General features: G+C 38.7%; 3 protein-coding genes across 4 annotated transcripts in view; 2 read left to right on the top strand and 1 right to left on the bottom strand.

The window, feature by feature from the left end:
* The window catches only part of LOC115450775, a 38,073-nt gene extending 33,134 nt beyond the window's left edge, over positions 1-4,939 (top strand). The window contains exons 42-50 of the mRNA XM_037443395.1: positions 162-299; positions 1,319-1,437; positions 1,903-2,018; positions 2,109-2,243; positions 2,528-2,643; positions 2,975-3,064; positions 3,795-3,947; positions 4,245-4,421; positions 4,858-4,939. Coding sequence (XP_037299292.1) covers positions 162-299; positions 1,319-1,437; positions 1,903-2,018; positions 2,109-2,243; positions 2,528-2,643; positions 2,975-3,064; positions 3,795-3,947; positions 4,245-4,396 — 1,019 coding nt within the window. The 3' untranslated portion in view covers positions 4,397-4,421; positions 4,858-4,939. The remainder of the gene's footprint in view (positions 1-161; positions 300-1,318; positions 1,438-1,902; positions 2,019-2,108; positions 2,244-2,527; positions 2,644-2,974; positions 3,065-3,794; positions 3,948-4,244; positions 4,422-4,857) is intronic.
* LOC115450772 (DNA-dependent protein kinase catalytic subunit) lies at positions 4,714-11,383 on the top strand. Its single transcript, XM_030178880.2, has 12 exons — positions 4,714-4,815; positions 4,858-5,065; positions 5,260-5,385; positions 5,626-5,819; positions 6,133-6,297; positions 6,960-7,056; positions 7,318-7,420; positions 7,700-7,803; positions 8,062-8,211; positions 8,824-8,936; positions 9,697-9,867; positions 11,275-11,383. Exons 1-12 carry the CDS (start codon positions 4,714-4,716, stop codon positions 11,350-11,352), a joined length of 1,611 nt encoding a protein of 536 aa, XP_030034740.2. The 3' UTR covers positions 11,353-11,383.
* Positions 11,384-13,392: 2,009 nt separating this feature from the next.
* LOC115450776 lies at positions 13,393-17,829 on the bottom strand. Of its 2 annotated transcripts, none has more exons than XM_030178885.2 (5): positions 17,715-17,829; positions 17,009-17,300; positions 14,689-14,847; positions 13,682-13,885; positions 13,393-13,594 (listed from the first exon to the last, which is right to left on the bottom strand). In XM_030178885.2, the coding sequence occupies exons 2-4, from the start codon at positions 17,238-17,240 to the stop codon at positions 13,704-13,706; spliced, it is 573 nt and encodes a 190-aa protein (XP_030034745.1). In that variant the 5' UTR covers positions 17,241-17,300; positions 17,715-17,829; the 3' UTR covers positions 13,393-13,594; positions 13,682-13,703. The 2 variants fall into 2 exon arrangements, with proteins under 2 accessions (XP_030034745.1, XP_030034746.1); XM_030178886.2 differs by having other exon boundaries at positions 17,009-17,257.
* Between the last annotated feature and the right edge of the window lie 856 nt (positions 17,830-18,685).

Genomic DNA, 18,685 nt, shown 5'->3' with positions numbered 1-18,685 from the left:
ACCGATAGTGAATGGCAAATACGCAAATATTTAAACAAACTTGGCACCAATACGCAATACCCGTTCTGCGCATGTGTTCAAACAAGTGTTCAAATATTGTTGCTATGTATGGTGTGGCAAAATACGTTATTTCTTGTAAACTTACTGTATTGCTTTCTCAGATCTTGTAACTTCTTTTGGTAAATTATCGAACTGGGAAAACTTAACATTGCAAGAAAAGCGACGCATAGAGAGAAGTCTGCCTCCGCTCTGGACCGACGAACAAACATTCGAGTCAGCGATAAAGCAGTACAACGCAGGCGAGTGCTGTTTTCATTTTATACTTCTAGCTTGTATTGTAGTAACGCGACCATTTTCGAAATTCATAGATTGACGTTACAGTTTAGTTTTTAAATAAATTTATGGCCAGGCGAATATTCCATTTATATCCTGGGGGTAAATAAGCTATTTTAAGGGGGGTAACAAAGAACCTAATTATAGGATCATAAAATAAAAAAAGTAACAGCTGACGTTAAAATTGTAAGGCTGTTGTGCAATTTATGATTAATAAGGATGTTTGTATTTGCTTGTATTTTTTTTATAACATTTTGAAGGTGGGGTAAAATTAGTTTTCCACGTAAATTACTGGAGTAACAATATTGAAAAGGTTAGAAACCACTGATCTCTATCATGTTTCCTAACTGGTCATGCCAAGATAAGCCGTGATATATTTATGTATGTTTGATCTACGCCAGTGAGGTTGATAGATATCATCTAAGATGTATTTATTACATAGATACGTTGTCCAAGCTCAATACTGGCGAGACGAAAGCAAGGTAATTGCCCGACATTCACTTAGTCAACATCCAACCACTGTCGCGGCTTACTAACTTTTTGTATTTTTATAAATAAAATGCCTTCCTGTCATTTTTAGACGATGTACTAATTGTACTCCAACTGTGAAAGAAAAAAACGTTTTATTTCATATGTTAGTAATAAGTATTCACTATCTAACTTATTTTTTAACTAATAAATTAAATAAATTAAATGAATAAATTTTAATCGACTGTCATGGCGACGGGGCGGTCGACGCTCGGGCCCGCTCGTGCCCGCTCGGCCCACTCGGGTCGTATAAATGCGAGCTGCTAAGTTTGTACAACTATGTGTCTAAAGTAAATACTGCGCTGTTATGTTATGTACAATTTTGTTAATCTATGACGCGTCTATTTGTAAAACGTCATTGGATATCATAGTTAGGTAAAGTTCGAATCATAACGTCTGTCTATATTCACGCCTATACCATGCGCAGAAAGGCTTCATTGACGTAAATGTACCGCAGATGGCGACAGTTGGTTCGGCATGATGTTGTCCGCGAGTAGCGGCGCGGACGAGCTGCGGAGCATGCACTGGCTGCGCGAGCTGCAGCGCGAGCCGACGAGACAGTTCGAAGTGTCCGCCGTGAGTACAGCTTAAGCAATCTGTAATCACCTCCCTATTTCACATGGGCTCTGGGAGATACTTCTATTCAAATATAGAACTACCTGAACTTAAAATAATTACGATATATAGTGAAAATCGCGTGCGGTTAACCATACGTTTGGTGTTGTACAGTTGTAAAGATAAAGTTTTGAAGGTATGTATGTATCTTCATCGATCGACGCTCGCTTTAACTGTGATGGAAAACATCGTGGGTACTCGTACGTATCTTTTGTATAAGAATTTCTGGGGTTTGTGAAATCTGCTAACCCGCACTGGGCTAGCGTGATGGACTAAACGCTAAATCTTCTCCGTAGTAGTGAAGGCCCGTGGCAAGTACTGGAGCAGTATAACAGAACTGGTATTATTGTCATGTATAAATTATATCTGGTATTTAAAATCAATCGTTAGTGGCATAGTAATAAGAATTTAAATATGTAATATCAGGTGACTGAAGCGATCCAGTGGCAGAGTTCAGATAACCTGTCAAGCCTATACCGTGGAGAGCGCGACCTGCCGCGCAACGAGTGTCTCGCCGAGTGGGCCGCCAGGCTCATGTTAAGGTAAGAAAGGCACCTAAAAGTGTTTCAGAAGAGTCCTGAGGCAACTGCGCTCGTTAAAAGACTTTGAGTGTGTATGTATGTGGCGTGCAGGTCGCGGTTCGTGTCGCAGGGGAAGGGCGAGGCGCTGGCGGCGCGGTGTCGCGCGCTGGAGCTGCGCTGGTGCGCACGCGCCGCCGCCGCGCGCCTCGCCGCGCCCGCGCTGCGCTGCATCGCCCGGAACGTGCCGTGAGTACCACTCCACACACATTTTTTGGTGATTAAGTCACTGTGTATAGTTACGCCATACATACACGGGTATTCTAAGTAGATTATAAGTTCTGAAAAGTAATTATTTTAACAATGATCAATATCGTAAATTAAAGTCTTTGCAGTGAATACACCTTACAGTTCCTTTATAACATAGTATTTACCCAATCCGTAGTCAGCTTTCGCTCGTCTTTTATAAGTGATCCATTTTTATAAGTATATAATGCTGTTGTTGTATAAGAGGTAACATCTGATTCTCTCAGAAACTTAAGCGAATTGGATACGCTGCCGTGGTTCCTGCAGAGACTCCTCGCACTGAGGACACAAGCTCTGGAACAGCGTGACACCGCACAACTAGCTAAAATATTGGAACAAGCTGGTAAGATCCAAAACAAAGGAGTTTATGGACCGAGGAAACCGCTCGACTGATGATAAACTGATGTATCATCATATGCTCGACTGATGATAAACTGATGTATCATCATGATGCCCGTTCGACTGATATTATAATGTTCGCATAATAGTGATCTATAACCGTTGAAATAAACGATGCCAACAGTTACCTTTGGATCCAAAGTGAAATGGCTAATTATAATAAAGTATATTTATTATGGCAGTAGGTTAAGAGTAATGCGTGTATTAATTGTTAATTATTAGTATTATTATTAATTGTTAATTAATTAATAGTAATTAATAATTGTGGCGTGCAGTGACGTTCGTGCCGAAGTTCCCGCGCAGCGAGCCGGCCGTGCTGCTGCGCTTGAACCACCTCACGCTGCAGCTGCGACGCGATATCAACAGTGAGTACGCAGTGCCTATCATTTATAGCATTGGTCTCAAAGTGGTCCAGGTGGCCCCCAGGGGTCCACGGGAAACTAAACTGCGACTCTACGTTGGCGTAACCACAAAATGGGGGTTCACGAATTTTCTGGATTTGATAGTAAAGAACTAAAATGGGCACTTGACTTCACCTATCAATGTAGGCAGATAATATTTTAAGATGCTTAACGACTGTTATATGTAAAAACTTGCATATTCTGCTGAATATGGTAAAATTTAGCTGCACTGCACTGCGGTTCACTGGAAACAGCAAAATTTTGAATTTGGTTTATGAAAAAAAAAATGTTTGGGTCCTCTGTATTCTAGCAACGACAAAATTCCAGCTCTGACTGATATTAATGTTTTTATTTTTGGACTTGTAAACTAGACTTATCTCAATCAACAATATCCACACGCTTTTCGATCGAACAGTTAAAAATACATGTAGTAGGTATTAACTGTTTCAAAAATATGTATGAATTATTACAATGAACCTTATATTTTGTTCTAAGTGCAATTTGAAATACAATCACACATTATAAAATTTGACAGAGAAGTTCACATTAAAATATTATTCCGGAAAATGTTTCCAACTTTTACACATATATGATTGTTAGGGGCGTGGAGATTTTTTATTAAACATTCTATAGAGATTGGCACAGGTGAAGCTCGCTTGAGTTATAATAATGAATAACATTTGTCTTTCATTAGAGTTTTCGGAGCGCAGTGTGGATGAAGCACTTGAGAAAATGAACGAGCAATGTTCCAGGGATGAAGAATTATATGCTGGAAGTAAAAAAATAGTGCATGACACGCTACACCTCGCGATGACTTGTTACCTCGAGCTGTGGACTGAGAACGATGGTATAATTTCATTATTATAATTGTTTGTGAATGCTTGTTTTAGGTTCAAATAATAACCTCAAGTTATTTGGAATGGCTTTTCAATAGCAATATTAAATCAAGTTGTATGTCAATATTTATTGACATACAACTTCACTTAATAGAGACGTCTTCACGCCGTCATAATGGAAGTGGGCCTTATACGCTTGTGCTGTTCTATACCCATTCTCTTCCTTATCAGTCGATAATACAAAGACAATTTCCCGAAATAGGTTGCCGAATTCTTACTATGAAAAAAACATGTATAAAATGTTTCAGACGTAGAATATCACAACTCGTTGTTGCGCGGCATGTCGCGCGTGGTGCGGCGCGCGGTGCAGTGCGCGGCGCAGGACGGCGCGGGCGCGGCGCTCGGCACGCTGCTCGGCGCGCTGTTGCGCCGGGACCGCTGCCTGTCGCCACACACATGACGTGGCCGACGATCTACTCGCCACGGTGATCATTTAAAATTTTTCACATAGCAAATTGTCTATTCGCGATATTTCTGTATGTGTACGTTTTCGTAATTATTTTGTCTCGTAATCACATGCCTTAAAGTCGCTCGCACAGTTTTGAACTAGTGCCTTTGCCAAATAATTTGGGTATATTTTAAGTAACAACACATTTACATACATTGTACAACATATTTATGTACACCAGGTATCAATAACGGTTCCCAAAATGCGTGACTTTAAAATAAAATGCATTACAAAAACAGTTGAGTTAAATTTTTTCGCTATTAGAATGTATGCACCACGACAACACGCGGAGTTTGTTGGCGTCAGCAATTAAACTACGATTCATCGTACGGTACGAGGGTAAACCGTTGCTTGAACCAGACAAGCCTGTAGTATGTGTTTACTGAAAGCCGCATGCGGTATTTGTTGTGCAGTTGGAGTGCGCGCTGCCGCGACTGCAGCCGTTCGCAAAGTGCGCGGCGCTGCAGTGGGCGGGGCCGGCGCGGTGGGCGGGGCGTGCGGGGGCGGCGGGGCGCGCGGGGAGGGCGGACATGTTCCGGCGCTGCCTGCAGCTGCTGTGCGACCCGCACCACACGCTCGCCTCCTACTGCAGGGAGCTCGCGCACGCTCTGCTGCAAAATGGTCATTACATGTTCAAACTAATACTTTTTCTACACAAACATAATTTATTTGTTAGTTTCACTTTTACAAATTATACTTATATTCAAAAAAAATATGGTCGCTAATTAGTGTTTAGTACGTTTCGCTAACCTAACCTAACCATTTCTTGCTTTCGTTACAGACAAATGAAAGTTTTAAAAATATAATCTTTGCAGATTCTGCGCTGTGGGACAAAACATTCACGATAATGAGTGAGAAGTTGTTTGAGAATCCATACTTGGGTACGGATTTCCTGCGCCTGGGCAAGTACAAGAAAACCCTGTACGAAATCAAACATTACGGTGAGTTAATAATAATAGGACTTGCAGACAACTATTACGCGTTTTTGATTTTATGTAATGTTCGACGAAATTGCTACCACTAAATTTTGTTGCCTAAATATATTATCTTGATACAGACAAATACTGTAGAATAAATGGGTCGCCCTAACCGGCTAACTACCTACCACAAGTTGCAAAATCAAATATATACACATTTGTGATATTAATATAATGAGTGAAATAACCAGTTATTATCTGTAGATGCAATGGATAATAATAAAAAGTTGAAGATACTGAAAGAGTTGGAGGGTCTTCTGCAGCGTCCGCCGCAGAAGACGCTGCGCCTGTCGCAGCTGTGCCCCGCACTCGCCGCGCGCGACGTGCGCCACGACCCCGACCTGGCCGAGCTGCTCGACCTGCCCAAGGGGCTCAGCGTCGTCAGCTTCGACGAACAGGTTCGCGCAAAACGACTTCCAAAAAAGAAACAATTTTCAATTCGTGTAGTTTTTTTTTTTCAAAATCAGTTACTTATTAAATTCCAACACAAAATTAGATTTGTTGTATATTACTTATTACGGTATGTTAATAATAAAAAATCTGGCAAAAAGATGAAAGTAAAGAAAAGATAAACTGATCATATTAAATAATTCAACTTCATAATAAAAAGGCGTATATCTGTGGAGCACAATTTTATAATAATTACAGAATTGTAAATAAAATAGCACGGTATGTAATGAGTATGACAATTAGTAATATGGTGCGCGGCAGGTGTGCGTGATGACGCAGTCGGTGCGGCGGCCGTGCGTGGTGGCGGCGGCGCTGAGCGACGGCTCGCGGCGGCGCTTCCTGCACAAGCGCGGCGACCGCCCGCGCCTCGACGCCGCCGTGCTGCACGCCGCCGAGGCGCTGCTGCCCGGCCTCGCCACCTACATGGTCACTACCGCTACACACACACACACACACATACACTGCACTCGTACAGAACATTCTTGTATTATTAAACTTACGACCGGCCCCGGTTACAAGCGGGTGGCACTAATTATAATCTATAACCAGATGACTTCAGAAGATCCGATTACTACCAAACATACAGGAGTACCATAGGCTGGGCTAATATGAAGATTATCTAAAAATTTCATTAAAATCGCTGCAGCCGTGTTAAAGAGTAAAGGAAACATACATTCACACATATAGATAGTCAGTTGTTGGTTACTCTTAATAATAAATATTAATATAATAATAATAATAATATCAGCCCTGTATTATATACTTGCCCACTGCTGAGCACGGGCCTCCTCTACTACTGAGAGGGAATTAGGCCTTAGTCCACCACGCTGGCCTAGTGCGGATTGGTAGACTTCACACACCTTCGAAATTCCTACAGAGAACTTCTCAGATGTGCAGGTTTCCTCACGATGTTTTCCTTCACCGTTAAAGCGAACGATAAATTCACAAAGAATACACACATGATTTTTTAGAAAAGTCAGAGGTGTGTGCCCTTGGGATTTGAACCTGCGGACATTCGTCTCGGCAGTCCGTTCCACATCCAACTAGGCTATCGCCGCTCCATATTAATACTTAACTGATTTTTCTAGGTGAAGCCACTTAGTGAAGACTGTGCTCTAATAGAATACTTAGAAGATCACATCCAATTGGACAGTTTGATCGCAGAGTCTTGTGACTTGTCTCAAAGTGAGTGTCTCCTAATTATCATGATTTTATCAGTAGTATTTCCTAATCATCAATAAATGCAAATATTACTAAATCGTCCGAATATAATGTAAAAATAACAACATTATTCCAAATATATGTGATAACTGAGTGTTGTTTGCGTCTCCGGCGGTACAAGGGACGCTTGCTGTTATAAGTTAAGTAGGTCATTGACATCACATGTCACTTGAAGAGGATGTGGCGTCAATAAATTTGTAATTATATTCCATAATTGTTTGGCAGTGAATGTCCCTCGAGACGACGAGGAGCTAATCCTGCGGCCGGCGGCGGCGGCGCTGCACGCCTTCCACGCAAGATGCGACGCCGCACCCGCGCATGCGCTCAGGTCACACCATACACATCATACATCACACACCACAATCATGACCTACACAATGTGCCGACTATCAATCAATCAATCAATGGACACGTCATAAAAGGACGAAATTTTCCAACACAATGGACAGATTCTAGTGAAATATTTGATAGAAAATATTTTTATATTAATTAATCGATTCATAAATTGTAATAGGTAATCAGAGCTAATCGTACAATTAAAATTTCTGATGTATATTCGTTGTATGTGCTCAAGGTTAATCAAGTGATTGGTTTGTATTGGTTTTAGAAAATCTCTAGAAAAGCGGTCATCGAGCTTAGAAGACTTCGTTCGTAAGAAGGCGAGATTTTTAGAAACAGTGGCTTCCACCACTTTACTCTGCTGGCTGTTTGGTATGTTGAACTTATTAAAGAAATCTTTGGATGGATTTAATAAATAATAAACCTAGATTATTTCGAAACAGCGCCAATCAATGACTTTCCGTAAAGGTGAATAAAAATCGAACCCTATGACTGAATGCAATTATTTTAAGCTTATATACATCTCCCGTTTCCAAAATGTATTATTGTATTTTTACACGATATGAATGAATATAATGTAATTAGAGTAATTAATGTATATGATCGTGCGATGTGGCGTGTTGTGCGCAGGCGTGGGCGACCGGCACACGCAGAACGTGCTGGTGGGCGCGGCGGGCGGCGTGGCGTGCGTGGACTGGGCCGACGCGCTGCGCCACGGCGCCGCCGAGCTGCCGCCCGCGCGCCTCACGCGCACCGTGCTCGCCGCGCTCGACGCACGCCGTACGCACTCACATACACCATATACATCATATGCACCATACACATCATATGCACCATACACATCATATGCACCATATACATCATATGTACCATACACATCATATGCACCATATACATCATATGTACCATACACATCATATGCACCATACACATCATATGCACCATATACATCATATGCACCATATACATCATATGCACCATATACATCATATGCACCATACACATCACACACCATACACCTACTTATACTATACGTTTGACTTCAATTATCATTACGATGACTATTCCGTAATTTCATCTTGTTATCATGTATCATCATCATGGCTTTTGCAATCGTTGACGTTCCATGTTTATTCTGGGTTGTAGTTACTGCTTTATCAGCCTTATCAATAATACGTGACCCCTGAGCTTAGAAGCCTTTTTAAACCATACATACATTAAACTAAGCGAGCGCCTAAAAGTTCGCACTGTCCTGAAGGGACTCCAAAAATTTGATTTGAGGCTCTCTATAGCAAGCTACGCCACTGTGTTTAATAATCGTAAAACTATTCAAAATGCATTGCAATAAATAGATCTCATATCTCTCAAAATCTATGTGTGCTTTCACTCTAGTTCTGGAGAGCCGCTTGCAACAACAACTGTCGGAGCTGAGAGACTCTGCTACTATTAACATCGAAGTCATCAAATTCGCCTTCACCTGGACGGAAGAGAAAGTTATTCAGAAGGTATATCTTCATAATATAATAATCTTATCGTACCAATGTTGTTACTTCCTTTTTTTTGTGATTTTGTTTGGATTCAAAAACAGCAAGTAAATTCAAAAACAGCTGGACGATTTTGGATGAAATTTGGTCCACAGATAGACTATGTACTGGATGAAAATATAGGATACTTTTTATCCTATTATCAAGCTCTTATGAGATATATTTAAATAATTAGTGCGATCCCTTAAATACATGACGCTGGAGTTATTCGAATTGCGCTATGAATTGCTTTAGTTATTCAGATTATTTTATAGGATAGGTTTTTCGAGGTGGCGAAGCCGCGAGCTACCCCTAGTTAATCGTAATTTTCAATTTCTCACTTATAGGTATATTCATTTACATAGGTAATAAGAACTCTTAACTCGCTGGATCATTCATTGATTACTAATCGACGGTCAGCTCAAAACCTGGGACCAAGCAATCTAAAATTTTCCTCCCTTTATTCCGGGAGTGTTGTGTACGTGTATGCGTGTGTGCGTGCATGCGTGCGTGCATGCATGTGTGTGTAAGTATGTTTAATCGAGTTTACATGAGCCACACGTTCGTACTACACGCGAGTTACACGTGAGGTAACAATATCTTCACTGTCGAGCGCTCGTTACAAGTTGTATTCTACGACCGGCGAGTCAAATTCAGCTAATCACCATGACACAAACCCTAAACAACCACTAGACAAAGCATGTCACATGTAATTTACACTAAAAACATATTTTATATGCAGTTAAAATACGTGGAAGGTTTTCTGAACGGCAAGTACCTCCCACACCACGTGACTAAGATGGCGCTGAGGGAGCAAGGCGGCAAACACTTTACAAAGTACATAGAGCTGCTCGACGAGGTGTTCGACGACTACAAGGATCGAGAAGACGAACAGTACACTGTGGAGGAGCAGGTACTATTACCGGACGATAAAATCCTTTTTTTTACACGAGGGCACGAATTCAGCCAGAATCTCACATACGAGAGCTACCATTTTTTTTGGTGTTTTGTGTTTAGAAGTAAGACGTTAAGGGCCAGTTTCACCGGTACCTGATAAAATTTCGGATAACTATCCAAAGTATAACGTTATCTAACGAATAAGTATTCCTGATATATTTTTGATTCGCCTTAAAGTTCCTCTAGATCAGAATCAGGGGCCTTATTCTCTATCCCGCACGTTATTTTGACAGTGCGTAACAAGCACTTAACACAACGCATCATGTTTAGGACTATAGAAATTTGGCTTACAGAATACCATTCCACGCACATTTCTCGAAGATAACATGACACGGCCGCGTTACGCGTTTACACTATCATACAGAATAAGGGCCTAGATCGTCACGGTAATTTATGCTATTTTAAAATGAAACAGTAACGCACTGAATAGCGGGTACGTAAATATTAAATAAGAGATTGAGTTTTTTCTCTTCTAGATATATCTTTAACAGCCACCTTCGACTGATAAGTTATTAGGGACTTTATCCCCCATTAGAAACTGGTGAATCCAAAAGTTGTAGTTTATCTGGTGAATAAAATATAATGATTTCTTATGTTTACGCGAATGTTAGGCCTTAAAATTAAACTATTTTTCGGATTTTATCGCGGTTTAAATATTTTAGTTTCCTCTCGACGTTTCGAAGACTGCAGCCTTAGTTAGACTAAGAAAATTATTTTAATTTTAAGATAAAATATAAACTATCAAGGACTAATAAATAAGTAGTGAAATCGGCGCGAAGTGTTATTCTTAAGGTCTGCTTTCATTATTGTTTTTATTTGTAGGCGCTGTGTTATCAGTATTTAGTCGGCTACTATAAAGCAACAATTTAGTTCGTATCCCATTTAGGGATGCAGAAACTTGCACCAAATAATGTTAAGGCGATACCTCAAGGTCCATTTTCATACATTTTGTTTCGGCTTTAATCTGGGTAACTAAACAAGTATTGGCAAGTAAAGAATTTAAATTCACGTCTAGTTAGTGATTAGTTCTCGCAGTTGAAGAAAAATGTAAAAATAATTAATAATCATGGATATTTCTGCCTTTAAAATTTCGTCATATTAAATTTTAAAGGCCGAAATATCCATGATTATTAATATTTTACTTCTGCACTGTTTAGTTACCGAAAAAAATGTATTAACCTTAACGTAGCAGTTTGGTTTTATACTCATGCTTTAATTGATCTTATTGGTAACTTGTAGTTAGTATAATTTTTACTACTTTTGTAGTTTCTTTTATTCGATTATATGGCGACACTTGCCAAATTAATTTGGTTCTTATAAATGTATTTATCTATATGTTTAGCAACAAACTGCCTTATTTCAGGTGTCATGCCTCCTCCGTCAATGCACGGACCCGCGGATCCTGTCGGTGACGCGCTACGGGTGGCAACCCTGGCTCTAGACTAAAGCTGAAGTCGTCAAGAATTCGGAAATATATTAATATCTTAAAAAAAATTACATTGTCTTTATAATTAAGAATCAAAATAATGTATACCTTTTTTATATTTTTATAAATAAAATATTTCTTTATAACCTTATGTTTTATTTTTTCGTCACAAAAAATCTAAATGGAGTTCGATTGTATTGTAGTTATTATACAATTTTAATTCGTTAAAAAGGAATCCCCCCTCGAGGAGATAATCTAGTGTATAAAATTCTTAACACTGATATGTTAACAAGCTCCTATTGCTACTAACTAACCTAACCGGCCCCAATCCCGAAAAATCATCGATGTGTTGTCACAACATGGGGAGGAATATATAAGGAAAGCGGTTAGCGTGTGTGGCACCCACAAGTCTTCGCACTCACCGTACGAAACGCAACAGCAAGCCACGTTTTGTCGGTGTCCTCAAGACTGCGATACTGCCTGGACCCTTAGCAAACCAACCCTTCATGTTGAAATAGTTCATACCGGTTGCTCTACCAAATTGGTTATAGGTACTTTTATTGCCTATAAATGTAAGGATGCATTTAAATAGCCAAGCGGTATAGTATGGGCTATAGATTATACGAAGTATTCATCATCATAATTAGCCGCAGGATCTCTGCTGAACATGGGTCTCGCCTAAAGATTTCCGGACCGACTTATTAGAAGCGGCCAGCTCCTAACGACCTCCTGTAAAAGTATCTTTGTGTCTGTTACGAGTTCATGACTACGCCACTTAACAGATTTTGATGAAATTTTGTACAAATTACAGAGTAAACTTGCACTATAGGAATATAAGTACGCCTTTTTCGAATAATTTTTGCGTCTCATCATCTTCTTGAAAAGAAAATTCTACAATAAGTAACTTGAACCGTAGATATAAAATAAAAAATAGATAGTTTCGAACAAAATAAGTATCAGTAAAAAGTAATTTTAATTTTACACCTACTTCCACTACTACTACTTTAAGAGAATTCGTTGCAGCGACAGTATCACACTTTAGTTAGACATACTCAAGCTCACGCCATATTAACATGAAAGTACAAAATGACGACAGGGAATGGTTATTTTTTTTATATCGAAATACTCAATAGATAAAATTATTGAGTATTTCGATATAAAAAACATGCTAGTTTTACGTGTATGGAATTAGTGCCTGCTATGATGATAGTGTGCAGTGTGCACTTTCCGTAGTATGCATATCAATGAATGTAATGTTCTTTGGTGTGCACTCACTATCATACTAATCTATGAGTGCACTTATTTTACCACCTTATAGTCGCAAAAATATAGGCTCATAACATGAAATTTGTTGTTTTTTACTTGCTAGGTGTCGCTCGCGTAAATAACAACCTTCATAAGTTTTCGCTTATACAAAGTAAGTTATTTTATATCTACGTATGGTACAAAAATATCTTGACTTTTACTTTTTTATATCAACATGAAATACACCTCTGCTTACCCCTGAAAAAGGAAAAAGGCGTGAGGCTATGCATGTAGGTTTAACACATGTGGTTGCTTTTGTTCGTTCAAGTTGTAGGTAGGTACTCAACTATATCTTCACATAGTTAAAGTTGGCTAGCAGTACATACACCATTGAAGTGTTCTTTCTAAGTATATTCTTCCATAAAATCAAAGGGTTATCGAGGGAGTTTCGCGAGTAAACACTGTTAGCGCATTACCCGATCATTTAGTGAATGGTCCTGCCCATTATGTTATAGCTGGAAGCTATTAGTTTCGTGACGTTCATCTAGTCGCATATTTGGGTTCCGCGAAAAGGAGGAAAGATATGTAAAAAAGTGTATCTTCCTTGCATGTACCTAATTAGATACCTAGATATTTAAACTTTTAAATCTATATACTAAACGGATTTGTTTTTTTTTCACTTATAGGAAGCTACATTACTTCTAAGTGCTTTAGGCCACTTTTTATCGCGGGAAACACATTTTCACGTGTGCGAAGCCGCTGGTAAAAGCTATAAAAAATAATATACGAATTCTAAAAATAACAATGTTCGAACGATTTATGTTAAACTTTAATATCAGCAATATATTATGACAATAGTTGCGGTTCTTTTTGTTGCCGATATTACTCTTAGAATATAGTAATTGTATTTACCCCTTATAAATCACTTACTAGTGCTATTTAACACTCATAATACCATAATCATAGTTTTATAGCACACACGTAACATGATGAGTACCCAAGGTTCAATTACCTGAAAAGAAAATATTTTGATTCATTATTCATATGTATTTTGATACCCGTTCTAATAAATCCATATTAAACGATTAGGAATAAATACTTTTTACTTTAGCCTGTCTCTGCTAGTCTTTTGTAAACTGAGCATCGATCAGTGAGGATATGGATCTCCTTTCGATAGGTGGTTCCTTCACCACCTCGTCATCTTTGTCTTGATAAAGGTTAAACTCGGAGTCTGTGGAGTCCACGTCTAGAATCTGAACTCTCTCTATAGTTACTTTGATGTTGTTTTGGAACTTCTCACGGTCTGCAAAACAATTCATTTAATTAATCAAGCATTAGAGCGTATAACTATATTTTTATTTGATCACTAACATTAGCAAGAGCGTCGCCAGCCGATGGCACAGGGAGGGCAAATTTATATGGAGAATGAGAAAAGTATGAATTGTAGGTAAAGTCGAGAGCACATGTCCCTCCCCCACTCCACCTCTCCCGCTTTAACATAGAGCAGAGCGTAATTGAGCGTACGGAATATTAGGAATGGAATTGATGAATTCATTCGAGTTTCGACATAAGGTAATGATCGATCGAGCAAGTTAAGTCAAAGACTTAAGACATTGGTTGCTTTACATTTAGCTACTTTTTCAGAATCTCTAGCAGCTGCACCTACTTGTCCCCCCTTGGCGACGCCCTTGAACATTAGGTGAGAGGCATTTGTTCCTTTACAAGCATATGGTATAAAAAACGGGATACCGGGAACCGTAAAAGTATATTTACGGTTTTCACATTTTTTTCTGTAAGAATTTAACTCTTGCTAATTTTCATGCTTCTAGGTACACGGAAAGTACCCTTTAGTTATTGATCCCTTTGTGAAATCGCATAATATGCGACATAAGCGATTATATCTTTTGATCGTGTTGTGTAACAAGACGTTTTCGCAGCTAAAGAGATCGTACACCCGAGTATTCCAACATAATCTCTACGTGTTCCTGAGAAAAAGAGTCTGGACAAACAGACGTACAGACAGACAAAGTGATCCTAAAAAGATTTATTTCGAGATACGTAACCCTAAAAATCAAAATCAGACAACTATAAATGAGTCGCTCATACCTGGCAAACAGCTGCTTGGACAGGGACAGAACGACGACACGTCAGGTGTTGTGATACGTATATTAGCATAGGAATGTTTCAGCACAATATTTTCATCATCACAACCGCATTTTCCACAGGAGGTCTTGCGTTTCACTACTTCTTTAATAGACTTTTGTCCTGTAATTAACCCGTAAAATTTATTGGTAAAATGAAATACATTATATTAAAGAATCTATACTATTATATAAAGCTGAAGAGTTTGTTTGTTTGTTTGTTTGTGTGTTTGTTCGTTTGTTTGTTTGTTTGTTTGAACGCGCTAATCTCAGGAACTACCGGTCCAAACTGAAAAATTCTTTTTGCGTTGGATAGCCCTTTGTTCGTGGAGTGCTATAGGCTATATATCATCACGCTATACCCAAAAGGAGCGGAGCAGTAATGGCTAATCTTAGGAACTACCGGTCCAAACTGAAAAAATATTTTTGCGTAGGATAGCCCTTTGTTCGTGGAGTGCTATATGCTATAAATATATCATCACGCTATACCCAATAGGAGCGGAGCAGTAATGGCTAATCTCAGGAACTACCGGTCCAAACTGAAAAATTATTTTTGCGTTGGATAGCCCTTTGTTCGTGGAGTGCTATAGGCTATATATCATCACGCTATACCCAATAGGAGCGGAGCAGTAATGGCTAATCTTAGGAACTACCGGTTCGAATTAAAAAAATCTTTTTGTGTTGAATAGCCCTTTGTTTTTGGAGTGCTCTAAGTTATATATCATCACGCTATGACCAATAGGAGCGGAGCAGTAATGGCTAATCTTAGGAACTACCGGTCCAAACTGAAAAATTATTTTTGCGTTGGATAGCCCTTTGTTCGTAGAGTGCTATATGCTATAAGTATATCATCACGCTATACCCAATAGGAGCGGAGCAGTAATGGCTAATCTCAGGAACTACCGGTTCGAACTGAAAAAATCTTTTTGTGTTGAATATCCCTTTGTTTTTGGAGTGCTCTAAGTTATATATCATCACGCTATGACCAATAGGAGCGGAACAGTAATGGTTAATCTCAGGAACTACCGGTTCGAACTGAAAAATTCGTTTTGTGTTGAATAGCCCTTTGTTTTTGGAGTGCTCTAAGTTATATATCATCACGCTATGACCAATAGGAGTGGAGCAGTAATGGCTAATCTCAGGAACTACCGGTTCGAACTGAAAAAATCTTTTTGTGTTGAATAGCCCTTTGTTTTTGGAGTGCTCTAAGTTATATATCATCACGCTATGACCAATAGGAGTGGAGCAGTAATGGCTAATCTCAGGAACTACCGGTTCGAACTGAAAAAATATTTTTGTGTTGAATAGTCCTTTGTTTGTGGAGTGCTCTAAGTTATATATCATCACGCTATGACCAATAGGAGCGGAGCAGTAATGAAACATGTTGCAAACACGGGGACAATTTATTAGTTTTGAGAGCTTCCGTTGCGTGCGCTGCGTAAACGGTTAAAGTTATGCAACAATGATGTCTGCGGGATTGTTCCTCTTAAAAAGTTGTAAAAAATATATTATAAAACATAGTCCCCCGCTGCATCTGTCTGCCTGAACGTGTTAAACTCAAAAACTACCCAACGTATTAAGATGAAATTTGGTATGGAGTCAGTTTGAGACCCTGGGAAGAACATAGGGTCCCGGGAAACCACTACTTTTATAACGAAAAGCTTTAGCCTGAAAAACTTTATAACGCGGGCGGAGCCGCGGGCAAAAGCTAGTCATAAATAATACCAAAGCCTAAGCCTAAGCGCTAAAATTTGCTTAAATATGTCGGTGTCGAATAACGTGCCACTAAACAACATCAATTAGTATAAAATATAAAAATAGGGATTTTAATTTTTGACTGCCTCGGTGGCGTAGTTGTAATTGTACACAATACAAGTACGACCACCGCGCTGAGGTCCTGGATTCGAATCCCAGGTCGGCCCAAAATAATTGTGACTGGGTTTTTCCGTCTTAAAAGTTACTCAGTCGCTGCTCGGAGTCAGAAAGTTGCGGTGTGATACCCCCGTGCCTCGGAAAGCATGTAAAGCCGTTGGTCCTGCGCCTGATCTGTCTCCGGTCATTTCGGTTTGCCGTCTCACCGAACTATAAAAGTGACGGAACAGAGAGTTCACCGGTGTATTGCGCACACACTTGTGCACTATAATATATCCTGCGCACCTGGTTAATCTCCGTTGAGATTGGCCGCCGTGGCTCAAATTCGGCTAGGAGGAACTCATTCATTATATAGAACAGACATAAAATAAAAAATAGCGTAAAGATACTGATCCGCAAAAATAGATTCATACCTCTACCTCCTTTTCCCAATGAAGACAATGGTATTACAACACTATTCCCTTTGATATTTCTTTCCTTCTTTCCTTGTTTAAAAGAAGATAATGCTCGTTTAATGGATGCCTTGATTCCCTGGTCTTCTTGGTTAGAAAGCAGGCCGCAAATGCACTTGTCGCTTGGTCCGCTGCCTTCCGTCAATTGTTGAAGAGACTCTTCGTCTATTTTTTTTATCTGGTTATAATCCATGGTAACTTCTAGAAGTTCTGAGATTTATACATTATTCTGTGTATGTGCTACATTTTATGTCTGAAAATTATTACGATATACTGGTAGACTTACCAGTGTGTAGGAAAGCTTTGTGAGGATATTAATATATATATTTACGACAGTATATACATAATATGATGACATGATCTGCAAATTCTAAGATATACTACATTCCCATAAGTTCGGCTTAATTTCCTAAACACGGTAGTTCGTAAAAACTGGCTCCTACTTGTGGTAAAATTTCTTTCACAATACCAACGTAAAGTGGCAAACAGCTTATCTTAATTATAATTATATGATATCACCCCTGTATCTACCCCGTATTATCCTACTGCTGGGCCTGGGAGTCCTTATTATAATGAAGACTATGATTATACAATAAATTAACATATACAAATGACGATAACATTCATATAATGTATGTAAAAAGATTTTTAATATTTAGATACCTACCTTTTTATAGTCGCTACATGATTACTATTAATAAAATGTAGTTTTTAGGGATATGAGGTAAAAAGAGTAATGTTTATGTTCTTTTGTTGATTAATGCTGACTGGTGTCAATTTTAGTGACAGTCACTCTACATAGATCTTTGAGTCTATGTCTAAAACGTATAATTTCTTTTTCGTAGCGTGTTCTAGATCTATGCCTGTCTATATTACTACAGCAGATATTTTATAATCTTTCCATATTTATTTGGATTTTTGCACTCATAAGTTCGTTGTTAGAAGAACGTATACGTAAATTGTAGGAATAAATTACTAAGGACAAGTAATTTGAGTTCGCATATCTTCGTGTCTGAAGAAGTCTTTTATGAACTAACTAGATATGTGGCGCCATATCAAGGCAGCAATATTTAAGTTGCTAAAAATCTAAAATATCACACTATTATATTTACTTCAAGTATTGCATAGAGTTAAATAATATTTTCCTGAATCTCTGAGTTTGTCTGTACTATCAACGGCCTTTTACTGCGTCTAATTCCAACGTCAATTGACATATATTTTTCCTAAATAGAAATCTATAAAAATATGTAACATGTGATTGGAATCCAATACCAAGATTCCACTGCCACTATATTAATGAGGTGATGAAAAATACGTCTCCCAGTGTACTTTGAACATAGCTGATTTTCTCAGCAATCTTATATTTGGTACTCTCTTATAAAATGAAAATGAAACTTTTTATAAAATCTTGCGGTCAGTGGACGAGACGTTGGCTGATTGGAAATTTCCTTTTACAATTAAAATAGTGTTGGTACTGTTGCGCATTATTGACATAATTAATTTTAACACAAATAACGTGAAGGACTACTATTTAAATCTCTTTTATTTTACTATGAGTTTATGTTTTTCACTTGTCGTGGTAAGATTATGGTTCATGAGACGGTACCGAATATATGTTGTATCACAATATTATGGTGA

This window comes from Manduca sexta, chromosome 26 (assembly GCF_014839805.1).
Source record: "Manduca sexta isolate Smith_Timp_Sample1 chromosome 26, JHU_Msex_v1.0, whole genome shotgun sequence".
NCBI classification, from domain to species: domain Eukaryota; kingdom Metazoa; phylum Arthropoda; class Insecta; order Lepidoptera; family Sphingidae; genus Manduca; species Manduca sexta.
Note: the sequence above shows the minus strand (reverse complement) of the source record. Positions and strands in the feature narration are given on the sequence as shown.

Bases quoted from the DNA above. Each gene is read 5' to 3' on its own strand.
- LOC115450772 (XM_030178880.2), top strand. From the start codon at position 4,714: ATGCACCACGACAACACGCGGAGTTTGTTGGCGTCAGCAATTAAACTA. The intron at 8,212-8,823 runs GTACGCACTCAC...CTTTCACTCTAG, and splicing joins CGCCGCGCTCGACGCACGCC to TTCTGGAGAGCCGCTTGCAA. The intron at 9,868-11,274 runs GTACTATTACCG...GCCTTATTTCAG, and splicing joins AGTACACTGTGGAGGAGCAG to GTGTCATGCCTCCTCCGTCA.
- LOC115450776 (XM_030178885.2), bottom strand. From the start codon at position 17,240: ATGGATTATAACCAGATAAAAAAAATAGACGAAGAGTCTCTTCAACAA. The intron at 14,848-17,008 runs GTATGAATCTAT...GGTTAATTACAG, and splicing joins ATTGGGAAAAGGAGGTAGAG to GACAAAAGTCTATTAAAGAA. The intron at 13,886-14,688 runs GTATGAGCGACT...ATTGTTTTGCAG, and splicing joins TCCAAGCAGCTGTTTGCCAG to ACCGTGAGAAGTTCCAAAAC.